Genomic DNA, 13427 nt, shown 5'->3' on the forward strand with positions numbered 1-13427 from the left:
ATAAAAGGCGCAGGGAAGGAGCTTCTCTAGAGTATAGGAATTTTGCCCCCTCAAGACAGCTGTGCAGGGCCATATCAAACCACGTGAACGGAATATATTTCGGGGTGGAATCCTCTGCCTGCCTTCGGGGCCTGCTGACTGCCACGTGAGGCGAGGTGAGGCTGGAATTCAGGATCTGGCGGCTGCACAGCCTCAGGTGAGGCCTGAGTCTCCAAGCCCAGCGCCCAGAGGGAGGTGGCGGAGCCCGCGCTGGTTTTCCAGGTTTCTCTGGAAGCCCTCTGGAGGAGCGGGGGTCCATTCGGTGGGCAGAGGACTTAGAACTTAACTTTGGCTTCCCAGAAATAGGTAAAGCAATTAAAAAAAAAGAAAAGAGCGGGGCGCGGTGGCTCACGCCTGTAATCCCAGTACTTTGGGAGGCCGAGGTGGGTGGATCACCTGAGGTCGGGAGTTCAAGACCAGCCTGGCCATCATGGTGAAACCCCATATTTAGGGAAGAAAAAAAAAAAAGAAAGAAATAAAAGAATTTAACTTTGGTTTGCAAGAGGCTTTCAGAGGGGGGGCCTGGGAGCGTCTCGGGGCGGGACTAGGGTGCGCCGGGAGGAGCAGGTGCAGGGGCCGGGAGCGCAGCGCCCCGTGCAAGCCTGGACGCGCCGCGGCGGCCGGGACAGGGGTCAGCCCGCGGGGCCCTCCAGGGCGGGCCGCCCCACGCCCCCGGGCCAGGCGGAAACGGGAATCCTCCAGTCTCCAGAAGTTGGCCGGGCTGACCCCGCTTGCGCGGGTTCGGGGAGAGTGGGCGAGGCGGGCGCGCTCCCGGGCGCTGTGCGCGTGCGCAGGGGTCGCCCCGCCCCGGCCCCGCCCCGGCCCCGCCCCGCGCACGCCGGCCGCGCCCACGTGACCGGCCCGGGTGCAAACACGCGGGTCACCTGACCCGGCCCAACTGCGCCGTCATCCCGGTATAAGCTCGCGGCCTCGGCGACTCGCTCCGACCCTGCCGCCGCCGCCATGCAGCCCACCTGCTTCCTGCTGCTCGCCCTCGGCCTGCTGGCCGCACCCGCCGCCGCGCTCGTCAGGTGAAACCTCACGGGCGGGGCTCAGAGGATGGGCCGGAGGCGCGGCGCGGAGGTCCCGGGGCCTGTGGTGACTCCCACGCTCCCCTGGGACCCCCACGAGCCGCCTGCGGCCCCGCGCCTGAATGCACCTGTGCCCCCTGCGCGGCCTCCTGCACTGCCCACCCGCCTGTGGGGCGCCGGGCTCGGGAGGTGCAGGGGACCCCGTGCAGAGGCGCCAGACGCCTCTGCCCCGTGCCACCTTGGGGTGTACCTTGAGGGGCCAGGGGGAGGCGTGAGGACGGCAGACTGACCGCAGCCTCCCCCGGGACTGGGCGAGGGGAGGTAGTGCTCATGCGGGACAGGTGGAATTCGGGTCTGTACTGAGCGCCCTTGTTGCCGGTGAGCTAGATTCAGGTCCCCGAGTCTGGGCGAGTCCATTTCCTTAGGGACCTCTTTACCATCTGTGAACTGGGGGCTTTAAAAGTTTGCATCAGCAGCCCTTGTCACAGGCCCTGTCCTGGGAGGCCCCTCAGGACTTTAGGAACCCTCATGTCCCTGGGAGAGGAGGAGGCATGGGGAGTGGGCCGGCTCACCTACCCCGGGCCTGGGGCTGTGCTGCCGTGAGGCCCACACCCTCCTCAGGCCGAGCCCCTGTGCCAGGTGAGGCCTCGGACTGGGCCTGGATGGGATGGGGCCCTGGCATGCCTAACGGCTGGGCACCGAAGGGCCATGCTGCGGTCTGTTTCAATTGACTCCTTCCCCAGCCCTTGCAAGGCAGCCTGCATTCCCAGCGGGAGTATGGTGACCCACCCCACTGGACCCCTGCCCCACCCTTGCTCTGTGCCTTTGTGGGAGACGTAGGATCTGTGGTGGATCCTCTGCCCCTGAGCAGGTGGGTGAGGTCAGAAGGCTTCAGGGTCTGGAGCTGGCTGGGCCAGCAGGAGCAGGGGGCTGGGTAGGACTGAGCCTCACCAAAGTCTGTGGGGAATGGCTCGGGGGCGGGTAGCCCCATTTAAAGTCATTGCTGGGGAGCAGCCACAAGCCTGAGCCTGCCCTGACCTTGCCAGCCCTATCTACACACCTCCCCTCTCCAAGGAGCGCAGACAGCGGTGGAGAAACAAACCTGGGGCTTCTGGAGGGCAGGATAGCTGAATCCAAGCCCCTGACCTGATCCCACCTCCCTGCAACTCATACTATTACACCTGCTTCCGGGGTCCCTGGAGGGCGTGTCCCTCCCCCAGGACAGAACCTGGGGCTCTTCCAGCCCACTGCTCTTAAGCAATAATACCATCTTCCTGGACCGCGCCTTTGGCCTGCCAGGAAAAGCCGGCTTTGACCTTGGGCTCCCAAGTCCCTGGGGCGGGAGAGAGGTTTTATCCAAGTGATTAAAAGCCCAGGGGGGCTTCCTTGGAACAGGGAGTAGGTTCAAACAAAGGGGAAGGCCAGGGACCCCTCACTCTGCTGTTCGCTTCCTGGGTATAGAACTCAGGACCCCTGACCTCAGTCTGGAGCTCCCTCCTGCACGCTGGCCAGTGGTGTCCCGGGTGGCAGGGCTCTGGAGAGGTACCCTGAGTGCAGCTGTCAGGGGAGCCAGGGTGGTGGGTGGGAGAACACAGAAGCCTCTAAGGCCTCAGGTACAGCCCTGGACCTCGTGCAGCCACATGGGGTGGGGGGGGGCGGTTGCACAGAAATGGGTGTGGGATGAGGGCACTGGGCAGCCACAGGGTCCAGGTGGAAGAGGACAGGTAGTCAAGGAAGGCTTCTGGAGGTGGCTTGGAGGGCCCATCTGATGGCCAGAGGCGGCCGCGTGGGAGGTCAGGCAGAGCTGTCAGTGCCGGCCTGGAGGTGAAACCACCTCAGTGTGGGTGGAGAGCAGGTGTGATGGGGCTGGGTACAGTGGGCTGCCTCAGAGCACTTTGGGCAGGAGTGACAGGTGCCTGCCAACACTCTGAGCATCCATGCTGGCCCCCATCCTGGAAGAGGCCAGCGCAGGTGCAGAGGGAGGACGGGAGCCCCTTGGGGTCTTTGGAGCCTCTGGAATGGCTGAGGAGAGGAGGGGTGGGCACGCTGGCCCCCAGATTGGGTGTGTGGGCTGGGGTGGGTGGCAGGTGCAACCTGGGGGGTGGGGGTGACGGGCGGCTCTTCACTGACTTGGGAGCTGGGCCAGCAGGTTCCAGGTGACAGGCAGGAGTTTGGTTTTGGCTGTGGCGACTTTGAGATCCCAGGGGCCTCTGGGTGGATGTACAGTGTTGTGGCCTCAGCTGCAGGCAGGAGGGCCTCTCTGAAATACCCTGATCCCTGGTTGACAGAATCCCACTGCACAAGTTCACGTCCATCCGCCGGACCATGTCGGAGATGGGGGGCCCCGTGGAGGACCTGATCGTTAAGGGCCCCATCTCAAAGTACTCCCAGGCGATGCCGACCATGCTCGGGGGGCCCATTCCCGAGATACTCAAGAACTACATGGACGTGAGTATGGAAGCTTAGCCCTGCTGGAAGCGGAGCCGCGCTCAGGACAGCCCTGTGGGAGGGTGGGAGCCACTGCCCACCTCCAGTTCTCAGCAGCGCAGCTGGAGTGGGCGGGGTGGTGTACCGGCTCAGCCGCACTCCTCTCTGCCCCATCCTGGAACCTCTTGCTCTGGTCCTCGTCATTTCAGGGTCTTGGTCCCTGCTCAGGGCTGGGAGGGTGATGAGGGGAGCCCTCTGCCCTCGGTGCTAGCTCGCCCGCAGGGTCCTTGGGCCTGCCTGAGTGTGGCCGGCTGCCCTGGAGCCTGTCTTGACTGCTGTCCGGCCAGAAGGCCTATGGTGACTTGGGACCCCTCCCCAGCCTGTCACCATCTTCATCCCCTAGCAGCACCCCCTACTGTGCCCACTGCTCCTTGAGGGGGAACCAGGGTCCAAGCTGGGTAGCTTCCAGGTGAAGCATCTGGAAGCCACCTAGCAAGCCGGGGCTTGATCAGCCTCAAACCAGCTCTGTGGGGTCAGTTCGGGGCCAGGGCCTGTTGTCCAGCCTCGGGGTTCTGGCCCACTGTGGGGGGCCTTGCCCTCTCTCCCACTTGGCCTGAGTCCTGGCTGTGACAGGAAGCCCAAGACTCACAGGCATGTGACTGGGTGGGGGGGGCCCTGTGGGGAGCCGGGGACTGTGTGCCTGGGCCCGACTGGTCAGTTCCTGATCGCCCAAGCACGTAAGCAAGCAGATGCACGCACACACACACACATGGAGAATTGCTGAGTCCCCCCAACCCCCACCGGCCCGTGGTCACCTCTGTGGGGCCATGAGTCAGCAGCTGCTGCCACTCCGGGAAGCCAGGCAGTTGGAGAAAGGCTGGGCAGGGCTGGTGCCAGGAATCTGGTGGCTCACGGTGGCCCAGGTGCCACTCTTGGGGGACGTGGGTGCCCAGGTGACCCTCCTACTCTCTGCTCCCTGAGAGGCTCAGCGGACATGGGACCCCTTGTATTTGCATGATCCCTGGGTCAGCACCCCCAGCTGCCCCTGCTTTCCCTGTGTACATCTGGGGAAACTGAGGCGCTGGGCTGTGAAGACAGGGTTGCTGGGTAGGGAGTGACTCCAAGGCTTGCCTTCTCCCCTTGGCCAGCTGAAACCCTCTGCCTGGAAGCTCTCCAGGCTTGGGGTTGGCCCTGGCAGGCAGGGCAGGCACTGAGGCACCCAGAATCAGACCCTGACATGGCCCCAACCTGAAGAGGAAGTCACTTCCCGTCTCAGGCCCTGGACCCCGGGACAACAGGGGAATCTTCCAGGCACGCCTTTTCCTGCACCCAGGGCTCAGGCCGAGGCCACATCTGTCCCCACCCTGGCTTGACCTCTGGTCTTCTTTTCCGTGGGGAAGTCCTCAGCCTCAGCATGTATTGGACCAGGGATAGGGGTCTGGAGACCCCATGGACCTGTGGGCATTAGGACCTAGGGCTGAGGACCTGGCCCATCTTCCTGCACGCTAAGCAGGTGGGAGTGGGTGGCTGTTGGCAGGTGTGGAACCCATGATCCCTCCCTCCAGCATGGGCCTTCAGGGCCTGGCTCTGGGGACAGCCAGGTCTTCTGAGGCCCTGTGGGGAGATGGGGCCCCCTCCACAATCCCTGACAGACCTTGTCCCCTGTCAGGCCCAGTACTACGGGGAGATTGGCATAGGGACTCCCCCGCAGTGCTTCACGGTCGTCTTCGACACTGGCTCCTCCAATCTGTGGGTCCCCTCCATCCACTGCAAACTGCTGGACATCGCTTGCTGTGAGTCACCCACCTGGCCCCATCTCCCTTGCCCTTCCGGGATGTCACCTCAGGGATGCCTCAGGAGTCATTTGGGCAAGCACTTCTCCTGCCTCTCGGTCCCGTGAGCCAGGCCAGCCCCCTACCCCGTCCCGGGCACTGGCTTTCTGGGTGAACCACCAGCCGTGCTCTTGCTCTCAGCAGCGCTGGGGCCAGGGCGGCTGCAGAGGGAGCCAGCTGTGGCTGGGAGGGTGCCCGGGGTCGCAGCCCATAGTCCCGAGGCTCTGGCATGGTGACGGGTCTGGCATGCCCTCCACATCCCACCCTGAGGATGCAGCTCATTGGGGCGGGTTCTATGGCAGATTGAGGGGATGGGAGGGCCATGGCCGTGGCATGGCGGCAGGGGGACCAGCGGCTGCTTCTCGCCCGGGTCAGGGATCCACCACAAGTACAACAGTGCCAAGTCCAGCACCTACGTGAAGAATGGCACCTCCTTCGACATCCACTACGGCTCGGGCAGCCTCTCCGGGTACCTGAGCCAGGACACCGTGTTGGTGAGTCCCTCTGGGGCCTCTCCCGGGACTTGAGGGCGCCAGGGTGTGGGGTTCACTCCCCCGTGGGCATGTGATTGAAAGGGAGGGCTCTCAGCAGGTGGCCGGGGCGGTCAGCAGGGTGAGGAGGGGTAGGAGGTGGCTGTTGGCCAGCAGGAGGGCGGGAGGTGGGGAGAACTTCATGAGGAGTTCTGGAATGGTCTGGAATGGAGGAGCCTGGAATGGCCTGGTCAAGTGCAGGCTGGAAAGACAGCCTTGAACCCAGGGTGGGGGCTGCAGGGCCAGGTGCCCCAGAGTCAAGCCACAGTGAGTGGGAGGGAGGCCAGGGCGGATTGACTGGGCTCTTTGGCACATTGGGTTTGAGGTGCTAGCAGATGTTGAGGGTGGGGGCTGGGGCTGAGGAGTTGGGAGGCTCGGGGGTGGGGGGATGTGCCGGGAACCTGCTGTGGGGGCTGCTGGCAGAGAGGCACCTGCAGGAGCCTAGGAAGGAATGGGAGGCTGAGTAGCAGTGGCTGTTGGGGGCCCCACCTGCCATCTGCGGTCCCCAGGGCTCAGGGCAGAGGGGCTCCCTGCCCAGGGAAAGGGCGAGCTGGCCCCTGACGCCCTGCCTGGGCCTCAGTGAGTTCTCACCTCGGAGCTGCCTGCTGGGGTGGCCAGGCCGCAAGGGGTTCAGGAGTTCTGGGACGGTGACACAGGCCCCAGCTCTGGAGCAGGCCAGGGCAGCAGAGCCCCCTTCAGGGCCAGGGCCCGGGAAGAGGGGCCCTTCCTCCAGCTGGACCTGCTCCTAGCAGTCCCTGTGGGGCTGGGGTCCAGGTCTGTCCTGGGGGCTCTCGGGCCCCTCTCTTCCCTGGGCCCTGCTCAGCCTGAACGGGAAGTTACCCCGTCTGCCCCCTTCCGCCTCCTCCGCCTGGTGTCAGCCTCAAGCAGCCGTTCCCTTCCCACATCCTGCTGTGGCGTGTTCTCTCTGCAGCCTCATCCACGGCTGGGGGAGGGGGCAGCGTGGCTGAGTCTGGGCGGGGGTCGGCGGGTTCCCTGTCTCTCAGGCTTCTAGCCCAGGCTTCTCTTGTTCTCAAGGCTGAGGGCAGGAGCAGAGCAGGACCTGCCCGGCGTTGGTGGTGGGAACAAGAGGTCGGAGCAGGAAGCAGAGCGAGGGGCCTGCCCATCTGTGCTCCCACTTGTTTCCATCTCATTAAAACCAAGCCTGCCGCACCCCGTGTCCGCATCCCCAGCTGTGTGCAGCTCAGGGTCCCAGCCCTTTCTTCTGGTCCCTCTGGGCCCCGGCGTGTCTGAGATGAAGGGCACCCGTGGAGCTGGGTTTTGTAGTACAGCCTCTGGCCCAGGGAGGCGTGCAGGGCTCAGCCTGTCTGCGGCCCACTGACCCTGCCCTGGCCTGCAGGTGCCCTGCCGTTCATCGTCGTCAGCCACTGCCCTGGACGGTGTCAAGGTGGAGAGGCAGGTCTTTGGGGAGGCCACCAAGCAGCCGGGCATCACCTTCATCGCAGCCAAGTTTGACGGCATCCTGGGCATGGCCTATCCCCGTATCTCTGTCAACAACGTGCTGCCCGTCTTCGACAACCTCATGCAGCAGAAGCTGGTGGACCAGAACATCTTCTCCTTCTACCTGAACAGGTGGCCCGTGGGTTCTCTCTTGCCTCCTGCTCACCTCGCTCAGTGTGGCTGGGAGCCTCCTGGGCACCCCCACTCAGCGCTGCTCCCTCCCTGCTGCTATGGCCACAGCTCCTGACCTCTGACCTCAGGGCATCCGGGAGGCAGGGGGTGCTGCCCTTCTGCAGAGGAGTAAGCAGCATTGCAGAGAAAGCTGTTTGGCTGGGGTCTCCCAGTGGGAGGGGCTTGGGCCGGGCCATGGGTCCTCGGACCTTGGTTGCGGGGGCTTCCCTCCTGTGAGAACAGCCCCAGGCCAGGGGCGTGGCAGTTCCTCTTGGTTCAGTGCCTGGTGCTCCCCCGGACCTGGTGATGGGCACATGTGATCCTGGTCACGGGGTTACTGATGGTGGAGAGAGGGGGCATGGTGTCCAGGGGCCTGGGGCTGTCTGGGGAGGTGACCTTGGGTGGGCATGGGTCCCCACCACCGTGTGGTGGGCAGCTCTGTAGGCGTCCCAGCAGGTGCTGGCTGCCCTCTAGGGAGCATAGGGGGCCCTTCCTTCTGGGATAAGGGTCCCCAGGACCTCCACCTGCATCCGCTGCTCCAGCGTTTGTCACCCATGGTCAGGTGACCTTGGGAAGGGGACCTCAGCCTCGGTTGGTTTACTTTTCTCGGGCAGACCTGAGTGGGGGTTCCCTGTAGGAGGGGTGACTTGGGGTTGGAGACTTTTGCTTTGGGAGTGGGCAGCCTGTCAGCCAGCGGCCTCCCACCCTGAGCTGCGCCTGGTCACTGCCCCACTCTCCAGGGCTGATGTGGGCAGTTCACCTCACGTGGCTCACTTGGCACTTGGAGTCTCTGGGCCTGACTGCTGACCTTGGTGCACTTCCAGCAGAATTCCGGCCGTCATCCTGGCCTGGCTCTTTGCTCTGTCCCTTGCCTGGGCAGTGAATACTCCATAGCGACACCCTGGGCAAAGCGGGTCACTAGAGGCCAGGACACAGGTGAACCGGCTGGGTCATTTCTCCAGGAGTCTTGGGGCACAGGAAAGGCAGCGAGGGGACGAGGGTACCCTTAGGAAAGGAGGGCACGCGGGCATGAGTGCCCATGACGGGGAGGGGGCACACAGTGTGAGTGTCCAGGTGGGGGAGGGGCACACAGCATGAGTGTCCAAGTGGGGGAGGGGCACTCAGGCATGAATGCACGCATGAGTGAGAGTGGGGGAAGGGACGCAAGGTGAGTGCCCAAGTAGGGGAGGGCACACGGGGTGAGTGTCCACATGGGGAGGGGCACACAGGTGTGTGCCCAGGTGGGAGGGACACAGTGTGAGCGTCCACATGGGGAAGGGGCATGTGGGTAGGGGAGGGGCACGCAGGTGTGAGTGCCCAGGTGTGGTCGTCCCAAGGCAGTGGCTGGGGCAGGACGGGGTGAGGGTCTGAGGCCTTGGAAAAGCAGTTTTGGCTGCGGGGAGTGTGGGGCAGAAGCTGGATAGGAGGCACTGATCAGGTTTCTACACTTGTGATTGCAGAGGTGCTGACAGGAGGCGCAGGCGGAGGAGGGCGGAGTCCTGAGGCTGTTGGGAGGACTGGGTCAGGCCTGGTGCCTCGTGGGGACAGGCAGCGGGATGGTGGCCAGCTTAGCTGCACATGCCCTGGTGGAATGGCAGAACCGCCCCAGACAGGAAGAGCTTCTCTAATGGGACTGGCAGGATTTGCTGCATTGAAAGCTCGTATGTGATGAGTGTTTAAAAACGAACCCCGATGACACGGGCTGCAGGTCCCAGGAAGTGCGGTGCACTCCCGCGCTGGAGCGCCCCATCGGTCTCGATGATGGGGAGATGAGCCCAAATGGCCCGGGATTGTGGGTGGAGGACATCCCCAGGAGCAGCGGATGTGGAGGCCCCGGGCCAGAAGAGCCATCCCAGCTTCCCGGGTTGTACCTTCTCCCCCTCCTGGAAGCCTCCCTTGTTTTTTCTTTCAGTCAGACAGACAGACAGACAGACAGGGTCCTTCCCGTTGGGCTCCGGGCATTCACTTCCTTGTCTGCCCCCAAGCTTTGCTCCTGAGCAGACCAGGAGAACCTGAGGGTTGAGGAAAATCTCTTCTGGGGCAGGCTGGGCTCACACAGAGTGTCCCACCAGGGTATGGGGCAAAGCCCCACCCCGGGAAGAAGGGAGTCCATCTCCTGCCTTCTGGGCCTTTCCATTCCTGCAGGTCCAGGAAGACCCCTCCTTCAGGAAGCTCTCTCTGATTGCCACATTGACCCCCTTACTCCTGACCTAGCACTGGGGGGGCTGCAGCGGCAGCTGACTCTCCCTTCCTTTTCCTCTCAGGGATCCAGACTCACAGCCTGGGGGTGAGCTGATGCTGGGTGGCACAGACTCCAAGTATTACAAGGGTTCCCTGTCCTACCTGAACGTCACCCGCAAGGCCTACTGGCAGGTCCACATGGACCAGTGAGTAGTGGTTGGTCAGCTCCCCTGGGTTCTGTGGGTGGGGACGGCATGCGGGGACCCTGGAGGACCCCTGGTTCTGCAGGTGGGGCTGTATGTGGAAGGAGTGGTAGAGCTGGGCAAGAAAGAGATGGGGTTGGACCAGCCTCCATCCCTCCATCCCTCCATCCCCTCATCCCTCCATCCCTCCATCCCCTCATCCCTCCATCCCTCCATCCCCTCATCCCTCCATCCCTCCATCCCCCCATCCCCTGCATCCCCTCATCCCTCCATCCCTCCATCCCCCCATCCCCCCATCCCCTGCATCCCCTCATCCCTCCATCCCTCCATCCCCTCCATCCCCTCATCCCTCCATCCCCTCCATCCCCTCCGTCCCCTCCGTCCCCCCGTCCCCCCGTCCCCCCGTCCCCTCCGTCCCCTCCGTCCCCTCCGTCCCCCCGTCCCCCCCGTCCCCTCCGTCCCTCCGTTCCCCCGTCCCTCCGTCCCTCCGTCCCTCCATCCCTCCACCCCTCCACCCCTCCGTCCCTCCGTCCCTCCATCCCCTCCATGACTCTTCATGCCTTCCATCCTTCTGTGACTCCATGACTCTTGGCCACTGGGGCTTCCCTCCTGTGAGAACATGACCCTCCGTCCCTCCATGACCTCCATCCCTTCCATCCTCCTCCATTCCTCAGTTTCACTGTGACCCTCCATGCTCCTCCATCCCTCTATCTCCATTTCTTCTATCCTCTTTATCCCTCCACCCCCTCCATCCCTCCATCTCTCCACCCCCTCTGTCCCTCCTTCCCTCCATTCCTCTGTCCCTCCGTCCCTCCATGACCTCCATGCGCCTCCATCCCTTCCATTCCTCCGTTTCTCTGTGATCCTCCATGCCCCTCCATCCCTCTATCCCTCCATCCCTCTATGCCTCCATCCCCTCTCTCCCTCCCTCCCTCCCTCCATCCCCTCCATCCCTTCCATGCCCTCCATGCCCTCACCACGACCTGAGGGTCCCTGGAGGGCCCAAAGCCCCCTGTGCATCCAGCAGCCCAGAGAGGAGGAGAGTGCCAGGGAGGGGCTCCCGGGGAGGGGCAGTGGGCCCCCCGTGCACATTGTCATTGGGCATGGGCCTCACGCCTTGACTCCCCGCAGGGTGGAGGTAGCCAGCGGGCTGACCCTGTGCAAGGGGGGCTGTGAGGCCATTGTGGACACAGGCACGTCCCTCATGGTGGGCCCCGTGGACGAGGTGCGCGAGCTGCAGAAGGCCATTGGGGCCGTGCCACTGATCCAGGGCGAGGTGAGCACTGCGGCTGGGGCTGGTGGGGTGGAGCCCCATGGCCACCACTGCCACCCTGACACCCTGACACTGCTTGGCCCCTCTCAGTACATGATCCCCTGTGAGAAGGTGTCCACCCTGCCCACAATCACGCTGAAGCTGGGAGGCAAAGACTACAAGCTGTCCCCGGAGGACTACACACTCAAGGTGGGTAGGCCATGGGGGCCGTGTGCCCCAGGTGAGCGGGCAGAGGGGGGAAGGCGTGCCCCAGGTGAGCTGGCAGAGTGGGGGAAGGCACACCCCAGGTGAGCCTACGGTGGGGTGGAAGGCACACCCCAGGTGAGTGGGCGGGAGCGGGGAGACACCCCAGTTGAGCAGGTGGCGGGGGAAGGCACACCCCAGGTGAGCGGGTGGTGGGGGGAGGGGAGACACCCCAGGTGAGTGGGCAGGGTGGGGGTGCATGCTTCAGGTGAGTGGGCAGCTGTGGGGGCACACTCCAGGTGAGTGGGCAACAGGCAGGGGTGCCCGTGGCCTGGATGCTCAGGGCGGGTTGCAGGTGGTGCCAGGCCTGGGTGCTGACCACCGGCCCCATCCCAGGTGTCGCAGGCCGGGAAGACCATCTGCCTGAGCGGCTTCATGGGCATGGACATCCCGCCACCCAGCGGGCCACTCTGGATCCTGGGCGACGTCTTCATCGGCCGCTACTACACCGTATTTGACCGAGACAACAACAGGGTGGGCTTCGCCCAGGCCGCCCGCGTCTAGCCCCCGAGCCGTCCACCCGCAAGCACAGAGACAGAGGAGGGCCCCGGGGGAGGAGGCCCCCAGCCTCCCCACATTATCACCCACACACTCGCCCGCCCGTTGCCCGGGTGTCCTGGAGACTGGTGGCCCAAGCCCGATCTGGTTTGTTCTGTGGCTTCCCCTCCCTGGGTTCAGAAACACTGCCTGCCTGTCCGTCTGTCCGTCTGTCCGGAGGGGTAGAGCTACTCCGAAGCACAGATCTGTTTCACGCACCTGGAAGAGCTCGGCCAAGCTTGGCAGCGGAGCGTGTACATCCTGGGGCTCCCTTCATCTCCAGGGAGTCCCCTCCTCAGCCCTACCCGAGGCCGCTGGGCTGAGCCCCCACCCCGAACCAGGCCGTCCTCCTCGACCCTCCCTTGGAAACCTGCCCTGCCCAAGGGTCCCTCTGCCCAGCTTGGGCCCAGCCGGGCTCTGCCACTCCTACCTGTCTAATGTTTTCTGGCCCGTTGAGGGTGAGGCCAGTGGAGGCCTAGGATGAGCTGGAAGGAGTGAGGGGGACAGCCCACCTTGTGGTGGCTACAAGGTGGTTCTGGGACTCAGCCCATCCCAGGGCCATTCGGTGGCCTGTAGGTCAGGCTGGGACACGGGGCTGGCGCCTGCCTTCCTCTGCAGCTCACCCCTGCCGTCCTCCCCTTGGGCGGCCGAGAGCCCGGGCTGACCTGGAAATACAGTTGTTGGCCTCCCTCTGTGCTGCTGTGCTCTGTGCTTGGGGGTGGGGGGTGGCTCCAGCTTGAGATGGGAACAGGGTGGGTGGTGCGTAGCCGCCACATCAGGGCTGACTCAGGGCAGCTCTGAGACAAGCATTTGGGGTGCCCGGGGCCTGTGGCCCCCTGCCCATGGGCTCCGGGGCTGTGGCCAGCTGTCCAGCCTGGTCGGCTAGCGGGGACTGACTTGTTCCCAGGTCTGGAGCCGTGGCCAGCAGGATGTGGCCTTGGCTGGCGCTGCAGGGTGGGGCCGACAAGGTTTCCAGCGTGAGTGCCAGCCTGGAGGGGTAACTTCAGGGAGGTGGTCCAGCCAGGCAGCCGCGCTACTTTAACAGAGGATGCCTCTGCGCTGGGGAGCTTCAGAGCAGGCCCTCCCGGTCACTCTCCGTGCCCTTTGGGCCCTCAGTGGTGTGGCCATCTGGCCTAGCTAGGCCCTCTTGCCTGTCAGGCCCTAGTAGCAGCCTGTGTGTGGTGAGCCGAGCTGGTGCGGAGCAGGCCTGCCCAGGGTCACTGGTTTCAGGGATTAGACTCAACAAGCCCCCTCCAGCCACAAACACCCAGGCTGATTAACATGGTGCACTTGTTCCACTGGGAGGGGAGGGGTTGGGAGCATGTCTCTGGATGCGGTGGCAGCAGCCCATGGGGTTTTAAGGGATAAGTAGGAGTTTGTGGGGACGTGGTGGTAGGGAGCAGAGTTCTTTAGGATCAGTAGCTCTGGAGTCACCTGGACCCTCAAGCCCCACCCCAACAGGTTAGAAGGTGAGGCAAATGTGACATTTTCTATCCTGATGC

General features: G+C 64.2%; 1 protein-coding gene across 1 annotated transcript; it reads left to right on the forward strand.

Annotated features, from left to right (window-relative positions):
- The first annotated feature begins 870 nt into the window (after positions 1-870).
- CTSD (cathepsin D) lies at positions 871-12618 on the forward strand. The gene is made up of 9 exons (XM_032268450.1): positions 871-1070; positions 3359-3518; positions 5167-5290; positions 5705-5823; positions 7217-7449; positions 9753-9875; positions 11004-11148; positions 11236-11334; positions 11725-12618. Exons 1-9 carry the CDS (start codon positions 1003-1005, stop codon positions 11890-11892), a joined length of 1239 nt encoding a protein of 412 aa, XP_032124341.1. The 5' UTR covers positions 871-1002; the 3' UTR covers positions 11893-12618.
- The last annotated feature ends 809 nt before the right edge of the window (positions 12619-13427 follow it).

Source organism: Sapajus apella, unplaced genomic scaffold (genome assembly GCF_009761245.1).
Source record: "Sapajus apella isolate SASKATOON/1434 unplaced genomic scaffold, GSC_monkey_1.0 scaffold181, whole genome shotgun sequence".
Lineage (NCBI taxonomy): Eukaryota > Metazoa > Chordata > Mammalia > Primates > Cebidae > Sapajus > Sapajus apella.

Bases quoted from the DNA above. Each gene is read 5' to 3' on its own strand.
- CTSD (XM_032268450.1), top strand. From the start codon at position 1,003: ATGCAGCCCACCTGCTTCCTGCTGCTCGCCCTCGGCCTGCTGGCCGCA. The intron at 1,071-3,358 runs GTGAAACCTCAC...CCTGGTTGACAG, and splicing joins CCCGCCGCCGCGCTCGTCAG to AATCCCACTGCACAAGTTCA. The intron at 11,149-11,235 runs GTGAGCACTGCG...GGCCCCTCTCAG, and splicing joins TGCCACTGATCCAGGGCGAG to TACATGATCCCCTGTGAGAA.